The sequence below is a fragment of the Thunnus albacares genome, chromosome 3 (assembly GCF_914725855.1).
Source record: "Thunnus albacares chromosome 3, fThuAlb1.1, whole genome shotgun sequence".
Classification (NCBI taxonomy): Eukaryota; Metazoa; Chordata; class Actinopteri; order Scombriformes; family Scombridae; genus Thunnus; species Thunnus albacares.
Genome location: NC_058108.1, coordinates 7174140 through 7192701, shown reverse-complemented (window position 1 = coordinate 7192701; position 18562 = coordinate 7174140). Strand labels below are relative to the sequence as shown.

At 39.3% G+C, this 18562-nt stretch overlaps 3 protein-coding genes across 6 annotated transcripts; all 3 read left to right on the top strand.

The window, feature by feature from the left end:
* Positions 1-55: 55 nt before the first annotated feature.
* Positions 56-2088, top strand: si:dkey-27j5.5 (dexamethasone-induced Ras-related protein 1). The gene is made up of 2 exons (XM_044346353.1): positions 56-1266; positions 1464-2088. Exons 1-2 carry the CDS (start codon positions 636-638, stop codon positions 2006-2008), a joined length of 1176 nt encoding a protein of 391 aa, XP_044202288.1. The 5' UTR covers positions 56-635; the 3' UTR covers positions 2009-2088.
* Positions 2089-10759: 8671 nt separating this feature from the next.
* On the top strand, positions 10760-18252 carry LOC122979679 (GTPase IMAP family member 9-like). Of its 3 annotated transcripts, none has more exons than XM_044347344.1 (4): positions 10760-10944; positions 11014-11138; positions 12583-13518; positions 18040-18252. In XM_044347344.1, the coding sequence occupies exons 2-3, from the start codon at positions 11045-11047 to the stop codon at positions 13434-13436; spliced, it is 948 nt and encodes a 315-aa protein (XP_044203279.1). In that variant the 5' UTR covers positions 10760-10944; positions 11014-11044; the 3' UTR covers positions 13437-13518; positions 18040-18252. The 3 variants fall into 3 exon arrangements, with proteins under 3 accessions (XP_044203279.1, XP_044203277.1, XP_044203278.1); XM_044347342.1 differs by having other exon boundaries at positions 10761-10944; positions 11033-11138; XM_044347343.1 differs by having other exon boundaries at positions 10761-10953; positions 11033-11138.
* LOC122979678 (GTPase IMAP family member 9-like) lies at positions 15149-17965 on the top strand. Of its 2 annotated transcripts, none has more exons than XM_044347341.1 (3): positions 15149-15458; positions 15554-15659; positions 17104-17965. In XM_044347341.1, the coding sequence occupies exons 2-3, from the start codon at positions 15566-15568 to the stop codon at positions 17955-17957; spliced, it is 948 nt and encodes a 315-aa protein (XP_044203276.1). In that variant the 5' UTR covers positions 15149-15458; positions 15554-15565; the 3' UTR covers positions 17958-17965. The 2 variants fall into 2 exon arrangements, with proteins under 2 accessions (XP_044203276.1, XP_044203275.1); XM_044347340.1 differs by having other exon boundaries at positions 15164-15449.
* Positions 18253-18562: the final 310 nt, after the last annotated feature.

Here is an 18562-nt window from a genome sequence, read left to right as displayed (position 1 = left end):
TGATTTTCTGTCTTTCTTTTTGTCTGAGTGTCAGTCTTTACAAGAATACTGAAACAATTCACAGAGTTAGGGAACAACAACAACAAATCAGGCACATGAAGGTATAGAAGGATACAAGAGCAAAATAAATGTAAGCCAGAGTCTATCTGTTTACAGTTAACAAGATATTTTAACATCAGTAGCCTATACGGTTTGTCTATCTTATTGTCATCTTGGAATCAGACTTTTTTTTTTTTTAACAAAATTGAGCAGAAATCTTCCTTTCTTCTTGTACCATACAAATAAAACGGTAAAAGCGTTCTAATAATAATAATGATAGTCAAATAATAGCCTAATTCTCTATACAATAGTATGGGACGCACACTTCAAGTTATCAAGGGGCTTCATAGAGCAAAATGTGGTCTGTGGTCAGTTGTATAGCATTGTATAACATTATGTTTCATCAATACAAGGTGTTCTGAAGATCGCAATACAATTCTGTCAATCAGCGTGACGTGGATGGACCACGGGGTTGAAGACAGCCTATATAAAGACAACTGACATCAGCCCCCGCGCCAAAGACAAGCTTGAGCAAGCCTTTAAAACGTCAGACCACAGTTTGTGCTCACTTTGTTGCGCGACACCATCCCAAAACGATGGAAATGGGCAGCATGACAACCAGCGCACAGAGCTCCTCCATCCGCACTTCTATTCAGCACCAGCTCAGCCGCTCCCAGCCAGATGGCCCCCATTTTCATGGAAATAGGGACGGGCCGTGCGCCGGATCTTCCAAAGTCGTAATGGCATACAAAAACGCATCGCAGCACCTGAGTTCGTCGGGAATTAAAGCGGGGTTAGGGTTACTCAAAGTGGCCACGTCTCAGTGGAAACAGGACAAGACGCGCTCGGGGACAACCGTGAGGCAACTGACAACTGCCAACAGCAGCCTTACCTGCAAGAGATCCCCACTGGATCAGCTGGCGGCTCTGGTTCTTCACGGTCAAAGCCGACACCGCCAAATTGTCCAAGAGCACCGACAAGACCAGCTACACTCCACCAAGCCGCAGAACTGTAAGCGCATCGTGGTTCTTGGTGCGCCACGGGTCGGCAAGACCTCCATCCTACGAAGATACCTTCGGGATGGATTTGTGGAGGAGTACAATCCCACCTCCGAGGATTTCCTTAGGAAACTCTTTCGTATCCGTGGGGAGACCTACCAAATTGACATCCTGGACGCGTCAAGGGAGAGGGACTTCCCAGCCAAGCGACGACTGTCTATCCTTACTGGTGCGTACTGGCTCAGTCATAATCTCTGTAAAGCAAAAACTTGAAATGCTTGTCAGTTTTTTTATTTGTTCACTATCACTGTAGGAGGTGATTACTGCATGCTTAAATTCTCTCTGTAGAAGAATGCATGAATAAAAAAATCATCTAAACCTATTAGAGGGAAATGAGTTGATTTTTTCACTTTAATGTTTTTGCAGGGGACGTTTTTCTTCTAGTTTTCAGTATAGACGACCGGAGCTCTTTCGAGGAGGTGTGCGCCCTGCGAACAGAGATTCTGGCTGCTAAATCCAAACTCACCAAATCCTCCGCGCAGGATCAGTGCGCACAGCCGCAGGTTCCCCTGGTGGTCTGCGCCAACAAGGTGGATCTCCTGGAGTCTGAGAGAGAAATATCTCAGGCAGAGGTGCTCCAAATGCTCGGTGATGACTGTGCATTTTTTGAAACGTCCGCAAAGGACAGCACTAATTTGGAGAAAGTCTTCGAGACTTTAGCAAAGCGAGGTGGGCTCCCGACTGAAACTGGCCCGTCTCAGCACCGCAAAGTATCCCTCCGGTCGTATCAGGCAATGCGGACAGGCCGTGTGCCGGGGAGAGGCAGCCAGACGCCGGGGCGTGATGACGCCTGTGGCGCCCTGTACCCACTGGCCCGTCGGCCGAGTTTTAGCACGGATCTCCGACAAGTAATTGGGCCACAAACTGCACGAAAGACCGGCAAAGCACTGGAAAAATGTCAGATTCAGTGAGAGACAAATAGACTGATAATACAACGTATAAAGTACTTATATCCATTTAATATGAATGCCTACTTGTATAATTAGGCTACATGCACATAATGATGATGATGTTTTCGAAATAAAATCTTTTTTTAACGGAATAATGGTTTTCTTATTGATACAGGAGGCTGCATACAGACCCAAACAACGATGTTTTTCTTCTTACATTGCTTGCTTTTTGAGTTTTATCTATTCAATTGCTTATTGATTTACATCTCTTTCTCTTCTTGTGTGTGTGTGTGTGTGTGTGTGTGTGTGTGTGTGTGTGTGTGTGTGCGCTACCCATTCACACAACTGTGACAGAGAAAGTGGGAGGATGTTGAGTCAGGAACTTGATTATTTGATTACTGTATGATTATTACATAACATATATTCAGAAATCTATTAGATAGCAACTCTTTCTCTCACCCACTCTTTTTTCTTTCTCTTCCTGTGTGTGTGTGTGTGTGTGTGTGTGTGTGTGTGTGTGTGTGTGTGTGTGTGTGTGTGTGTGTATGTGTGCTGGAGTCGTGATTGCCAGAAGTCCGTTGCCTGAATCCCACACATCCTAAACAACCTGAGGTGTCCTGTTGGCATATACCTTCCCATCCTACACTGCTCTATAAATGATTTCTCAGACAGGCCTGTCACTCACTGGGTTTTTTATACTCCTCAATCATAAATTCATACATATTATTTAGCTTTTATGCCCACGTACTTGAATGTCAGCTCATTCTTGATTTTGTGAAGCTACAGAATAAACCCCTATAAAAAGGTATTGCTCTGTTCAAGGTCATGAGGGAGAGTCAATGTCAGGCAGGCATCTCATCTCCCAACGCCAGACATGGTAGCACCAAGACATGACAATCAGGATTCAGCTTTATTTAGCAAACTCTATAAAATATTATGTAAGAAATAGAATCTGAGATGTGGTTGAGCCTATACAAAGTCAAGAGAAAACACACCACACATCTATCCCTTTGTAGTAGATGTGTGTGCTGCAGTAAACAGAGGACGTTCATTTCTCATGCTGGAGGTACTGTTGGAGAAAAGACCACTCAAGCATTACATTAACAAAAGACCTCATATGACCCCTATCCCTGTTATTCCTGTGTACCCATTTGTAATGAGCAAAAATGAAATTATGCTGCTTCTGATGTGCAATGATGGATGGGTTAATAACACCGTCACCTAAAAATAGTGTTAAAAGTGCTCACTCTCAAACCTCTTCTTTACGCATTAAACATCACAATCACACCACGGCTCACTATCAATGTGCCCTGCATTATTTTGTCAAAAAAGAAAATAATAATGTTTCTTTACTCACAGAGCTCTAATTGGGTACCATTGTAAAGATGTGGTTTGGATATATGAGTCATGTTGCCTGAAACCCTCAGAACAATGTCTGTGTCAGGGTGAGATACACATTCAAAACCTTTTTTTTTCTGAATAAAAAGAACTGCTCCTAATAATGCATGTACTGTAGGGCAGAATCAGGCTGATATCTATAATCACCTGAAGAACTGTAACCTTTTCTTCTACTGTGCTGTTCAAGGGATGAGCATCGACTCATTCCCCGTGAGTCCGTAAAACCTCACTTCACCAGGTCCAACAGCCTGTAAAGCTGCATGCTCACTCATCTTTTGCTCCAGGAAAACATGTATTGACAACCAATATTTCATCATTGTGTATTATATTTCTGTCTTATAACTTGCCAAAAAGAAAAATAACAATATTTTAACAGAAAGAAATAACAAGTTGTTTGTCATAACCCCTGCAGTCATTGTTGTTACCTGTCAGACTTTCTTGCATGGAACATAACTGTGGCAGATATCTGACTCAGATTTGTTTGTAATGTTTAAAACAACATTAGACAAAATCAGGCCTCTATTTTCTCAACTGTTTATTATCAGTTTTTCCATCGAAACTGTCAGATGGCAGATTTTATAACATTAGCTCCATGAGTTGATTGAAAACGCCTTGTCCAGCTGACTTTTTAATGTTTCCATGACTTGTTTTAAAATGAGAACCATCTAAAAAAGACTTCAATATGATGGCTATGTGCTTGATAACACTGAGGCTATGCTACATGTTACAGGCAAAACGTCATTAGTTCATGAACCATGTAGAAGACATGGAAATAAAGAAACAGCACAGTAGAGCTTGTTAGTCCTGTAAGTATGATAAAGAAAGATGTAAGATCAGACTGTAATTTCATTCTAACATAACCCTGTTTGGAAACAATTTACATACTTGGTATTTACAAAGTGTGGGCAGAACAGAAAAAGAGTTCAGGAAGAGCAACGTGTATATACCTTAACCAATGAATATAGAAAACATCATGCTATCTTATCATGTTAACTTCCCTAAATCCAATAAAAAGTGAGACAGAGCTGCTAATGTTAGCAGATAGCATCTGATACACTGCTTTCACACAATAGGGAAATATAACACAATGAATGTCCTTGTCGCAGGGCTTTAAACATAATCTCTATATTATTATTATCATTATTAATTTGAATTATTCTGTTGAGTTGATGTTCTATTTTTGACATATTGATAGCTGTTTATACAGCATCAACTATACATATACAGTATAGTTGATGCCCTTCACTGTGTCAGATGTTTTGCTTTGGCAACAATATATGATTCATACCAATGAAGGTAATTTGAATTTGTTTCAAATAACATCTGTGGAGATGTAATACTATCAAAGGTTTGACAGTGAAAGAAACCTATTTTGCAAGTGAAAATATAGTTATTCCATGGAAATTATTTGGTAAAGTGAATTGTTTGACTGATCTATGTTTAATGGTCTGTTCTGTTCTGTCTGAACTGAACCTTTCTGCATGTTGTCATGTGCTGGGAAGTTCACATTGCAGGAAACTGCTGCCATTTTCACTCCTGTGTGGCCCCAGAGACTTTATTGCACATGCTGTGACACTTTTTCTATGTTATAGCAATCACTGCACACACACACACACACACACACACACACACACACACACACACACACACACACACACACACACACACACACACACACACACACACACACACACACACAAACACAACTGTACAGCCAAACACTTATGACCAGATGCTCCCGCCTCTCTTTGCACGTGAGGAAGATTCACATACTGTGTGTACCTGTTGTTCATTCTGTCTGTGTGTTTCTCTGACACATACACACACATACAGGCACACACACACACACACACACACAGTTTGCTGCTAAGCATGGATCACTGAAACGTGACGCTGTTTTTCTACTCATCCTTGTCCTTCACTGGAACAATTGCTATTCTGCAGAGGCAGCTCACATTCATCAGCCGCCAGGTCTACAAACCCGATAAGTTTCTTTGTATTTGGTTACTCACACATTGGTTTTACACACAAAAACCATGTACACAAACTGAACATGGAGGCCATATTGTTGTTGGTTTAAAGGTGGTTCAAGTTGGTCTAAGAGCAGAGTTTGGAGGATCTGAATTTGCAGCTCAGGACAATAAACTGATGTATTTTTCCACCTGTTGCAGCTTTCTGTTCAGCTTTTGAAATTGTGAAATAATCTAAACCTCTTCTCAAATTGATTTTTTTCCCCTTTCACTGGTGTTCTGAGGTGTTTTGAAGAGTTTTCCTTGTTTTGTTGAGACCTTGGACTGGTTTGGGAACTGATGCTGATGTGGCCCACAAAGCCCATTGAGACATTAGGATGGGGATATACAGAATAAATAAACTTGACTTGTTGATTTTTCTTTCTTTCTGCTAGTCTGGCTTATTTATAAAAGTCTCATGTGGGACAAGGCTTGTCTATTAGTATTTAAGCATCTTGTCACCTGCTCCTCTACTATGATTCCAGATCAACCAATGTTGAAAACACAGGACCAGCAGGATCAGAACATCTACCACGGCTGTCAAGACTCATCACATCATGTCCTGACTTTCTATGACTTCAAACATGAGGTGGAAATGTTAGCATGTCTACGTGTATGGAGAGTCGTGTTTGTCAACGGTCCAATCAGTCACTTGTTCACAGTAGCTGGGGAGAGATCATGCCACGAAGATAAGGATGGATGGAGGTGGGCAGCTGGTCACGCAAATAGATGACAGACAAATGAAATGATAGGGAGGGAACAAGCACACATGCACAAACACACTCGCTGGCACCTGCTACCAGTGGACTCTGTTGTTAATTAGTCTCTTTGGTTTGGCCTGCTCAGTGGGCATTTGTTTTAGCTGGTCTTAGGGCTGGGTATCAGTACTCAGTTCAATTCAATTTCATGTATACAGCAGCAAATCACAACAGAAGTTATCTCAGGGCACTTTTCACATAGAGCAGGTCTTTATTGTACAGACACCCAACATTCCCCCATGAGCAAGCAATTGGCAGTAGCTGCAAGGAAAACTCTCTCTCTCTTTAACAGGAACAAACCTCAAGCAGAACTGGGCTATAGGTGGGCGACCATCTGCCTTGACCAGTTGGGTTGAGAGAGAAAGAGGGAGGGGGAGAGGGTGGGGGAGAGAGAGGCACAGAGAAGCATAATAACAACAATAATAAATGTGACTAATAATAATAATAGCAGGCGTGGGTGTCAATTAGGACTACAGGGGTCCCTGCAGCCATGGTCAATGGAAGCCTGCGATCACTAGTATGGCATGGATGCTAGTGATAGATTGCATAGATCTAGTTATATCCATCCGCATGGTATGGATAATACCAATCTAAGGATAACCTGCAGAAGGAGAAGGAGCAGTTACCCTCCCGAGCATGTGGATTTTTGAATGGGACTGACTGTGTGTTGGCTACACAAAGGGAAGAATGAAAGCACAATTTGGAATATACAACAGAAAAGAAAAAAAAATCAACATTACACAAGTTAACCAAATAAAGAGGAGAGGCTAGAATTTAAAGTTGCCCTCGAGATATCTTCTACAATAATATAGCATAATCCTGTGGCCTATGGGCTAGTCAGTAATATTCAAAGAATTATCAGTCATGTTTTAGAAGGTGTTGCTATACTCAAGACATTAACACGAATACAGGTAAAAACAAACTCACTGTAATACTTAAAAATTTAGACCCAACAATTTATTGTGTTTGTGCTGCTTAATAATAGGCAAATCAGAATGTTTTTTTCTATAAGCTAAGTCAAAATCAAAAGGTTCAGGTCCTAATTTAAAAATGTTTCAGGGGGAACTTTTATTTAACATCCACTAGATGGCACCATTGTTCATTGACTGTTGGACTTGTAAGCAATGTTGCAAAGTTGGAGGAACTATTTCATCCCATTTTCCCACAGACAATATGAAATGACTCACAATTTAAACACTTCTATGGCTTGCCATTCAACAGAAAGTGAAGGTATTCTAGTTAAAGATTAGGCTATGTAACATATTAATTGATATCCGTATTTGTAGAAATCAGTTAGAGAGAGTACAAGGTACTATCTACAGTCTGAGTGGTTTTGACTTATTAGGGTTCAAAGTTTTTACATCCTGGTTCAAAAAACTGATATACAATATAGTTCTCTTTTATTCATCAAAATAATAGACACTGTTAATGTACTCTAAACATATCATATCAAAAGGCCTATCACATTTTACATGGGGTTTTCATGATCAGGTGATATTCTGATGGAAACTTGTGACTGAGAACTCACTTTTCCTTTGGGATTATGAATTTATATCTGCTCAGGCTTCACAGAAAGCAACAATTTTGTGGAAAAAAGTAAGCAGATTAGTATGACTTTGTTTTAATACACAAAATCAATGTATGAACTACGTAAGGGAGTTATGATTTACAATATTTGGGCACAGACAACAATTTAGCAGCATTTTTTAAATGTAGACACTGGGTTTTCACTGACAGATCTGAGCTAATAATACAATTCATAAAGTTTTACCAACAACAAAATTCAAGACAATTAGAAAAAACATTTAAAAATGTTTCTCCATTCATTTGCTGATATTTCCTTTCCTTGTTCTACTTTGTTTTGTTTTTTTGCTCCTGTCTCTGTCTGCTGCTCTTCATTTCAGAGCATTTCTTGTGTTTTTCTGCTCCCAAATTTACTACCCATTTTTTTACATTCTTTTTTGACCACCTGGGGGTCTCTGTATATAAGTATATTTACAGCAACTTTTATAATGGAAAACTGTCTGGAACATACACTCTATGTATTGAGTGAATGGAATTTGCTCAATAAAGATGGGAAAAAAGTCACACTGGTGACAGCGTACAGATGGCGATGTACTTATCAACAACAGTTGAGTTGAGTCACTGGTGATGGCATACAAATCATCTCCTCTCCTGTAAATGTCACACGACAGTCTCCTTTGGTAGGTTACACTATCCATGCCATATAACTAGGGGGTCCACGACCCTGATCCATAGGAGCCTGTGAGATGAGAAAGCACAAAAACTCTGGGGAAGAAGCCAAGTTAGTAACATGCATTAATGCTACATGAATACGTACAGATAGAGAGGAGGAGGAGAGAGGAGCTCAGTGCATCATGGGAGGTCCCATGTCCCCACACAGGCCAGTCTAGATCTATAGCAGCATAACTAGAGGCTGGTCCAAGGCAAGCCTGGCCGTCTCTAACTATAAGCTTTATCAAAAAGGAAAGTTTTAAGCCTACTCTTAAATGTAGAGAGGGTGTCTGCCCCCTCAACCAATTCTAGAAGATGGTTCAACAGGAGAGGGGCCTGATAGTTGAAGGCTCAGCCTCCACTTTTGTAGACTGTAGGAACCCCAAGTAAGTCTGCATTCTGGGAGCGCAGTGTTCTATCTTTAAGATATGATGGAGCCTGACTATTAAAGGCTTTGTAAGTGAGGAGAAGGATTTTAAATTCTGTTCTGGATTTTACAGGAAGCCAATGCAGCAAAGCTAAAATGGGAGAAATATGATCTCTTTTCTTTGATCTCTTTCCGTGATACCTTTAAGGTATCGACCGAAAAAACCCAGTATCAAGTAGTACTAAACTTTCCAGTAAACAATATCCACATTCGATCCTTTTTGCACCTAGATTTAGAAAAAAATTGACTATTTGTATGGTTTTGCTTGCAGCCAATCACTGCAACTGTTCTTCTTTATTCTCATGATGGGTATTGAATGAAGTAAGAAAACAAGACTAGGTCAAAACCCAGTGTATGGCTGGACTGTCTATGGTCAATGTGTGAAACTGTGGCCAATGTGTTACTGGGATAGTCAGTGGTAGTGTCTACAATGTGATTTCCTGGATATTAAATGTTCATCTGCAATTTTCTGTAGTGGTCCCAGTAATATTTGCTGGTAAAGTGAATTGAAATAGCATATCACATGACATGGTTAAGCTACATTTGAATCAAAAAAGTTATAAATGCAGCTGCAAGAACAATACTTTCCATTCATATCTTGGGATGATTTGAAAGAGAACTTATTTTAATTCTAATAATAAGTATTCTAATTATTAGTTAACTCCCCCTTGTCTCTTGTTTTTTACTCTGCATTGAGTGTTTTGTCAGAGTGATGGTTATTTGGGGTGCTGAAAATGAAAGTTTTGACAGTATTTTGTTTGCGAAGGCTCGTCTCCACTCAGTCATCTCAGTTACAGTCAAATCAAGTGCACCTGCAGAGCAACCGCCACACACTGATATAACAGCTACATGAATCTCATGTTTTACCTAAAAGACTTGTGTTTTCATGCTGTTGTTCATTGTCTGTGATGTGAAAACGTCAGAGAAATAAACAGCTTGCGTCTTGGTATTAGTTCAGTTATCAAATCCAACTGCACTGCGGAGCATGCAGGAGAGTCCATCATACTGGACAGTTGTGACGCTGGTACACATCTGTTTAAACAAGAGTTGAGAGTGTCAGAGCCCGGAACAGAAACACAGTTGTTCTGCATCGCTGCTGTCCTTCTCTTCCATCATCTCATGTTAATTCATTTTAAAAGAACAGCCAATGAGGAAACTTTGGCTAACTAACAGTGAAACTTCATTACTCACTCAATCACTCACTCACAGACAACGGCAGTTATAGGACTGGTCTGTGTCCGGTCCAGCCAAAAAAAAAGGTATCAAATTACGTATATTGGTATCGGTATCACTTTCAGGGTACTAGTATCGGTACTGGTATCATAATTTTTTTTAAAACAATACCCAGCCATAGTTGGTCTAGAGTAGCTGTTTTCCAAATGAAACAAAATTTAGTGAGGCTCACAGCCAAAATCAAAACAAAGGTACATTATACATACTAGGTTACATGATCTATAGATGAAAACTTTTTTGATTAAAAAAAAAAAACAAGCAAACAAAGTGACAGTGAAAGAAACAAAGGCACTATAAGTATGACAGGAGAGAGGAATGAATGATGGTTGTAGTTTTAATTGGTGCTTGCTACTATGTTTTCTAATGCCCACTGGACTGGAGGGCCGACAGAGTACACAGATTTACATTCTGGAGGCTGTTTATTTATTTTTGGGGAGGAAATATCTTTAGAGAATGAACCACACATCCTTTAATTGAATAATTTAATCACTGACACCAGCGTTCTTTACAAATGGTCTACAGATGCTGGACAAAAGTCATGTGTTCTTTTACTGTACTTAAAATATGTGTCCAATCTAGATGTCTGGATTATCGACAACGATAATTGTCACCTTTTCAAAACGTGAAACATTTTTTGTAGCCTGAACTTTGCTGTTCCTTCTGCCACCAGTGGATGGCTCCATCCCCCTTTTGGGGTGCACAGTGTTTGCTGTGATGGGTGTCAGTATTGTTTTCTAGGGAAACGAAACTAGAAACTAGAAACTCAATGATGCTAAAGTGAGACCTGAAGCTGCATCAGTACAACAGTTGAGCATCAGACACATGGGTGTTTTCTGATTGTGTGCCATAAAACCACCTGTCTACCTGCCGACACATACAGCTGAGAAAACACTAAAGGTAACAAAGGTACATCAAACATTTATATTTTCATGTAAGAAGAATTCTTAGCCTACACCTTGTTGACAGTAACTCTTTTTAAACACAGATTAAACCAGAGATGTTGCAAGGAAGAAGTTGGACCCCAGCTTGCATCCTGCTTGTGGTGATCACATTATGCAGTCTAACTGCTCACTGCCAAAATCAACGCAAAGGTACGTAATATAAAGGTCACAATGTCATAGACAAAGTGTGTTTGTCATGAGAAGAGTGAAAGACATGGAGCCCTTAAACTGAACGTAGTGAAGCTCAAAAGGTACCTGAATTCATCTATAAATCAGTTAATACGTGAACTCAACTTATTTACAGTATTGCACTCTTGTCTCACAAGCTCATTTATTTTTTAAATTACTTTCTTTAAAATAGTGATGGCTAAGCACTTTCTGCAAGCAAACTGTACATTAATCTAATTTAAGTCATAAAACTACACAAACCATCGCAGGTCATGTTAACCTTGTGGTTATTAGCATTGTTGGGCAATTTACTGAAATTAGTAATTAGTTACAGTGACTAGTTACTTCTCTCAAAAAGTAATGGAATTACTTACCAATTACTGCATATAAAAAGTAATTTGTTACTAGGGAAAGTAACTTCTGAATGCAAAAGTGTAACTCGTCCCGCAATCTCAGAGTTCAATCCACTCAGTAAAGTGTCCGTTTTGTTTTCCCCACAAGCACAAATGAGTTCAGTTCAATTCAGTTTCACAAACATTAAAGAAAGACAACTTACATCAGAACCACAACTCAAACCAGGACTATCAGCGGCAGTTCAGTAACGCGATTATTTACAATATATAACATTGTAACTCCAGAGTCAAAGCTTATGTTTTACCGCCAGTTGACTACAATGATGAGACTTAAAACGCGATTCTTAGACACGGTAAGATCAGATGATGTGTTTGTGTTGTGTGTGCGTTTGTCTGCTATCCTCTGCAGTTGTCCACTATTTTCATGTAAGACAAAAGTAACGAGTAACGAGCCCGTTTAAATGACAGTAATTGTAACTGCGTTATTCAATTTGAAAAAGTAACTAGTTACATCACTAGTTGCTGCCAAAAGTAGTGGAATTATTATTGGGAAGTTTTTCCCAACACTGTTTATAAGTACTGAAATGTCTGGAATGAAGATTTTTCACTGTCCAGCTTTTTGTAATATGATTTATGTTTATTTAGTGAGGTTGGAATATGAGTCCTGTGTTGGCTACATTGTTGAGCTTGATCATACAGGTGAGCTACTTGTGCTTAGTTGTAGAACCAGTTTGTACACTGAGGAAGGGCGGCGGCCTGAAAGAGTTAAAGTGGTGTGCTGTCCTACTTGTGATTTGTGCTTTTGAAGATTCAGCACCCATCTATACATGCTGGGGTTGAGTGCATTTCTTTATCTACCTTATACAGTGTTGGCATTTTCTCAACACATTAACTGTGACTGCTAGAAGAACAAGCTTTATCCTCTTAACATTATCTTTAGCATATCTGTTAGCTTTTCCTTTCCAGCTGTTACAAGAATTTATTCAGTGATGCTACAGTACATGGAGGATTAACATCACCTGCACTGGCTGGTGTAGTCTTATAATGAAAAGTCTTTGATTAATTGTCCACAGGTTCTACACACCTGAAAGACCTGAGACTCATTCTAGTTGGAAAAACTGGATCAGGAAAGAGTGCTTCTGGAAACACCATCCTGGGGCGTGAAAATGCCTTTCAAGAGGCCATGTCACCTGAATCTGTGACTAAAGGCTGTAAAAGAGAAGAAGTCAAAATAGATGGCAAGAGCATTGTTGTCATCGACACTCCGGGGCTATTTGACACAAAAAATACACAAGCAGATGTGAAAGTAAAAATTGAGGAGTGTGTCAATCAGTCAGTTCCTGGACCTCATGCTTTTCTGCTGGTGATCAGTCTGAAGGCAAGATTCACAGATGAGGAGAAGGCAGCTGTGAAGTGGATCCAGGATAATTTTGGCACAGATGCTTCTATGTATACCATAGTCCTGTTCACACATGCTGACTTGCTAGGTGATAAATCTGTGGACGACTTCATAAGTGAGAGTGTACATCTACGAAGACTGACTGATCAGTGTGGAGGAAGATACCATTCGCTCATCAATGACCAGAGACGAAGCAGAATGCAGGTCCAAGACCTTCTAGAGATGATAGAGAAAATGGTGAAGGACAACGGAGGAAAACACTACACCAATGAGATGTACCAGAAAGCCCAGAAGAAACAAGAGGAGGAGATGAAAAAGAAGAAGGAGGAGGAGGAACGAATGAGGAAGGAAGAGGAAGAAAGGGTCAGAGAGGAGGAGAGAAGAATTGCTTGGTGTAAAACAATGGCTCTTACTTCCATGGGACTTTTTGGCGCAGGAGCATATTACACCTCATATGCTCTCATGACAGTAGGTGCAACTCTTGGATTCACTGAAGCTTTTAATTGCACTATGGAAATGTTTATGTAGCTGTGTTACCTGTGACTAAAAGAAAATATGGAGGCAATAAATAATAATAATAATGCATTTTAATCATAGAGCGCTTTTTAAGGTAATCAACAGGTAATGAATTGAAAATCAGTGTACATGCTTTTTTAGTTATTGGGAATTAGGAATGTGCTACATGCATATGTTTCTATATATGTGTAATCATGTGGGCTGAAAACATTTTACAATAAAGTGTGAAGTTCAGTTTATGTCTCCCGGCATTCATTACCAGTTTTATTTATTCACGTACATATTTGTTGGTAGTTTCGATAGCATTTTGTATGTTCACCATGTAAGACACACTAGTCTGTAATTTCACAGAAAAGAATGTGTAGATACATAATCCTCAACACCGGAGTTGAGAGTGTCAGAGCCCGGAACAGAAACACAGTTGTTCTGCGTCGCTGCTGTCCTTCACTTCCATCATCTCAGGCTGATTCATTTTGAAAGAACAACAGCCAATGAGGAAACTTTGGCTAACTAACAGTGAAACTTCATTACTCACTCAATCACTCACTCACAGACAACGGCAGTTATAGGACTGGTCTGTGTCCGGTCCAGCCAAAAAAAAGGTATCAAATTACGTATATTGGTATCGGTATCACTTTAAGGGTACTAGTATTGGTACTGGTATCGTAATTTTTTAAAAACAATACCCAGCCATAGTTGGTCTAGAATAGCTGTTTTTGAAATGAAACAAAATTTAGTGAGGCTCACAGCCAAAATCAAGACAAAGGTACATTATACATACTAGGTTACATGATCTATAGATGAAGACTTTTTTGATTTAAAAAAAACAAGCAAACAAGGTGACAGTGAAAGAAACAAAGGCACTATAAGTATGACAGGAGAGAGGAATGAATGATGGTTGTAGTTTTAATTGGTGCTTGCTACTATGTTTTCTAATGCCCACCGGACTGGAGGGCCGACAGAGTACACAGATTTACATTCTGGAGCCTGTTTATTTATCTTTAGGGAGGAAATATCTTTAGAGAATGAACCACACATCCTTTAATTGAATAATTTAATCACTGACACCAGCGTTCTTTACAAATGGTCTACAGATGTTGAGAGACAGAAAAGCAGAACAGATCCATGAGATGTATCACAGACACCAGGAGAAATTTGAGGAGGAGAGGACAGAGAGGAAGGTGGAGGAGGAATGCTTTCCAGGAGAGACAGTCTAAAAAAAGGGTGTTATTGTCCGTAAAAAATGGATATCATGCTGCTCATCAAGTAAGAGGGACTCATTTTGGCATGCAATATTAAAAAAGGAATTATGAAATAATATGTTTTCTAATCTGTGACTTGAACTGAGCTACCTGCCTTCATGTATTTATTTGCCATCAACAAGTTCCTCAGTATTGGAAACCGTTGTCTTTCTGATTATAACAGCAAATGTATATGTTTAAAAAAAACTGGGTAGAAATCCTTATGGAGAACAAAAAATCAAAAGAAGGACAGCACTCCACTTAAATTGTTTACAGGTGAGCTGTATACACCTTGTTCATTGCACAGATTAAACAAACAAAATATTTGTTAATTAGCGGTCTACAGCAGAAATTATGTTTTTGATGTTTTTCTTTTGTGGTTGCTCATAAAATTCAGAAAAAAGAGACAGTGACAAAAAAGCATGTGTTCTTTTACTGCACTAAAATATGTATCCAACCCAAATGTCCGGATTGATACAAAAATTGACAATTTGTCACCTTTTTAAAAATGTGAAACATTTTTTGTAGCTTGAACTTTGCTGTTCCTTCTGCCACCAGTGGATGGCTCCATCCCCCTTTGGGCTGCACAGTGTTTGCTGTGATGGGTGTCAGTATTGTTTTCTAGGGAAACGAAACTAGAAACTAGAAACTCAATGATGCTAAAGTGAGACCTGAAGCTGCATCAGTACAACAGTTGAGCATCAGACACATGGGTGTTTTCTGATTGTGTGCCATAAAACCACCTGTCTACCTGCCGACACATACAGCTGAGAAAACACTAAAGGTAACAAAGGTACATCAAACATTTATATTTTCATGTAAGAAGAATTCTTAGCCTACACCTTGTTGACAGTAACTTTTTTTTTTTTTTTTTTTTTTTTAACACAGATTAAACCAGAGATGTTGCGAGGAAGAAGTTGGACCCCAGCTTGCATCCTGCTTGTGGTGATCACATTATGCAGTCTAACTGCTCACTGCCAAAATCAACGCAAAGGTACGTAATATAAAGGTCACAATGTCATAGACAAAGTGTGTTTGTCATGAGAAGAGTGAAAGACATGGAGCCCTTAAACTGAACGTAGTGAAGCTCAAAAGGTACCTGAATTCATCTATAAATCAGTTAATACGTGAACTCAACTTATTTACAGTATTGCACTCTTGTCTCACAAGCTCATTTATTTTTTAAATTACTTTCTTTAAAATAGTGATGGCTAAGCACTTTCTGCAAGCAAACTGTACATTAATCTAATTTAAGTCATAAAACTACACAAACCATCGCAGGTCATGTTAACCTTGTGGTTATTAGCATTGTTGGGCAATTTACTGAAATTAGTAATTAGTTACAGTGACTAGTTACTTCTCTCAAAAAGTAATGGAATTACTTACCAATTACTGCATATAAAAAGTAATTTGTTACTAGGGAAAGTAACTTCTGAATGCAAAAGTGTAACTCGTCCCGCAATCTCAGAGTTCAATCCACTCAGTAAAGTGTCCGTTTTGTTTTCCCCACAAGCACAAATGAGTTCAGTTCAATTCAGTTCCACAAACATTAAAGAAAGACAACTTACATCAGAACCACAACTCAAACCAGGACTATCAGCGGCAGTTCAGTAACGCGATTATTTACAATATATAACATTGTAACTCCAGAGTCAAAGCTTATGTTTTACCACCAGTTGACTACAATGATGAGACTTAAAACGCGATTCTTAGACACGGTAAGATCAGATGATGTGTTTGTGTTGTGTGTGCGTTTGTCTGCTATCCTCTGCAGTTGTCCACTATTTTCATGTAAGACAAAAGTAACGAGTAACGAGCCCGTTTAAATGACAGTAATTGTAACTGCGTTATTTATTTTGAAAAAGTAACTAATTACATCACTAGTTGCTGCCAAAAGTAGTGGAATTATTATTGGGAAGTTTTTCCCAACACTGTTTATAAGTACTGAAATGTCTGGAATGAAGATTTTTCACTGTCCAGCTTTTTGTAATATGATTTATGTTTATTTAGTGAGGTTGGAATATGAGTCCTGTGTTGGCTACATTGTTGAGCTTGATCATACAGGTGAGCTACTTGTGCTTAGTTGTAGAACCAGTTTGTACACTGAGGAAGGGCGGCGGCCTGAAAGAGTTAAAGTGGTGTACTGTCCTACTTGTGATTTGTGCTTTTGAAGATTCAGCACCCATCTATACATGCTGGGGTTGAGTGCATTTCTTTATCTACCTTATACAGTGTTGGCATTTTCTCAACACATTAACTGTGACTGCTAGAAGAACAAGCTTTATCCTCTTAACATTATCTTTAGCATATCTGTTAGCTTTTCCTTTCCAGCTGTTACAAGAATTTATTCAGTGCTGCTACAGTACATGGAGGATTAACATCACCTGCACTGGCTGGTGTAGTCTTATAATGAAAAGTCTTTGATTAATTGTCCACAGGTTCTACACACCTGAAAGACCTTAGACTCATTCTAGTTGGAAAAACTGGATCAGGAAAGAGTGCTTCTGGAAACACCATCCTGGGGCGTGAAAATGCCTTTCAAGAGGCCATGTCACCTGAGTCTGTGACTAAAGGCTGTAAAAGAGAAGAAGTCAAAATAGATGGCAAGAGCATTGTTGTCATCGACACTCCGGGGCTGTTTGACACAAAAAATACACAAGCAGATGTGAAAGTAAAAATTGAGGAGTGTGTCAATCAGTCAGTTCCTGGACCTCATGCTTTTCTGCTGGTGATCAGTCTGAAGGCAAGATTCACAGATGAGGAGAAGGCAGCTGTGAAGTGGATCCAGGATAATTTTGGCAAAGATGCTTCTATGTATACCATAGTCCTGTTCACACATGCTGACTTGCTAGGTGATAAATCTGTGGACGACTTCATAAGTGAGAGTGTACATCTACGAAGACTGACCGATCAGTGTGGAGGAAGATACCATTCGCTCATCAATGACCAGAGACGAAGCAGAATGCAGGTCCAAGACCTTCTAGAGATGATAGAGAAAATGGTGAAGGACAATGGAGGAAAACACTACACCAATGAGATGTACCAGAAAGCCCAGAAGAAACAAGAGGAGGAGATGAAAAAGAAGAAGCAGGAGGAGGAACGAATGAGGAAGGAAGAGGAAGAAAGGGTCAGAGAGGAGGAGAGAAGACTTGCTTGGTGTAAAACAATGGCTCTTACTTCCGTGGGACTTTTTGGCGCAGGAGCATATTACACCTCATATGCTCTCATGACAGTAGGTGCAACTCTTGGATTCACTGAAGCTTTTAATTGCACTATGGATATGTTTATGTAGCTGTGTTACCTGTGACTAAAAGAAAATATGGAGGCAATAAATAATAATAATAATGCATTTTAATCATAGAGCGCTTTTTAAGGTAATCAAAGACACTTAAATAATGCTTTAACCTGAAATAAGTAATTGCTGGCTTACAGTAGCCCCCACTATGACGTCTGTTAATAAATCTTGAATTGAAAATCAGTGTACATGCTTTTTTAGTTATTGGGAATTAGGAATGTGCTACATGCATATGTTTCTATATGTGTAATCATGTGGGCTGAAAACATTTTACAATAAAGTGTGAAGTTCAGTTTATGTCTCCCAGCATTCATTGCCAGTTTTATTTATTCACGTACATATTTGTTGGTAGTTTCGATAGCATTTTGTATGTTTACCATGTAAGACACACTAGTCTGTAATTTCACAGAAAAGAATGTGTAGATACATAATCCTCAACACCAGAGTCTGTTTAAACAAGAGTTGAGAGTGTCAGAGCCCGGAACAGAAACACAGTTGTTCTGCATCGCTGCTGTCCTTCACTTCCATCATCTCATGTTAATTCATTTTAAAAGAACAACAGCCAATGAGGAAATTTCGGCCGACTAACAGTGAAACTTCAT

Coding starts and splice junctions, on each gene's coding strand:
- si:dkey-27j5.5 (XM_044346353.1), top strand. CDS start 636: ATGGAAATGGGCAGCATGACAACCAGCGCACAGAGCTCCTCCATCCGC. Junction 1,267..1,463: donor ACGACTGTCTATCCTTACTG/GTGCGTACTGGC, acceptor ATGTTTTTGCAG/GGGACGTTTTTCTTCTAGTT.
- LOC122979679 (XM_044347344.1), top strand. CDS start 11,045: ATGTTGCAAGGAAGAAGTTGGACCCCAGCTTGCATCCTGCTTGTGGTG. Junction 11,139..12,582: donor CTGCCAAAATCAACGCAAAG/GTACGTAATATA, acceptor AATTGTCCACAG/GTTCTACACACCTGAAAGAC.
- LOC122979678 (XM_044347341.1), top strand. CDS start 15,566: ATGTTGCGAGGAAGAAGTTGGACCCCAGCTTGCATCCTGCTTGTGGTG. Junction 15,660..17,103: donor CTGCCAAAATCAACGCAAAG/GTACGTAATATA, acceptor AATTGTCCACAG/GTTCTACACACCTGAAAGAC.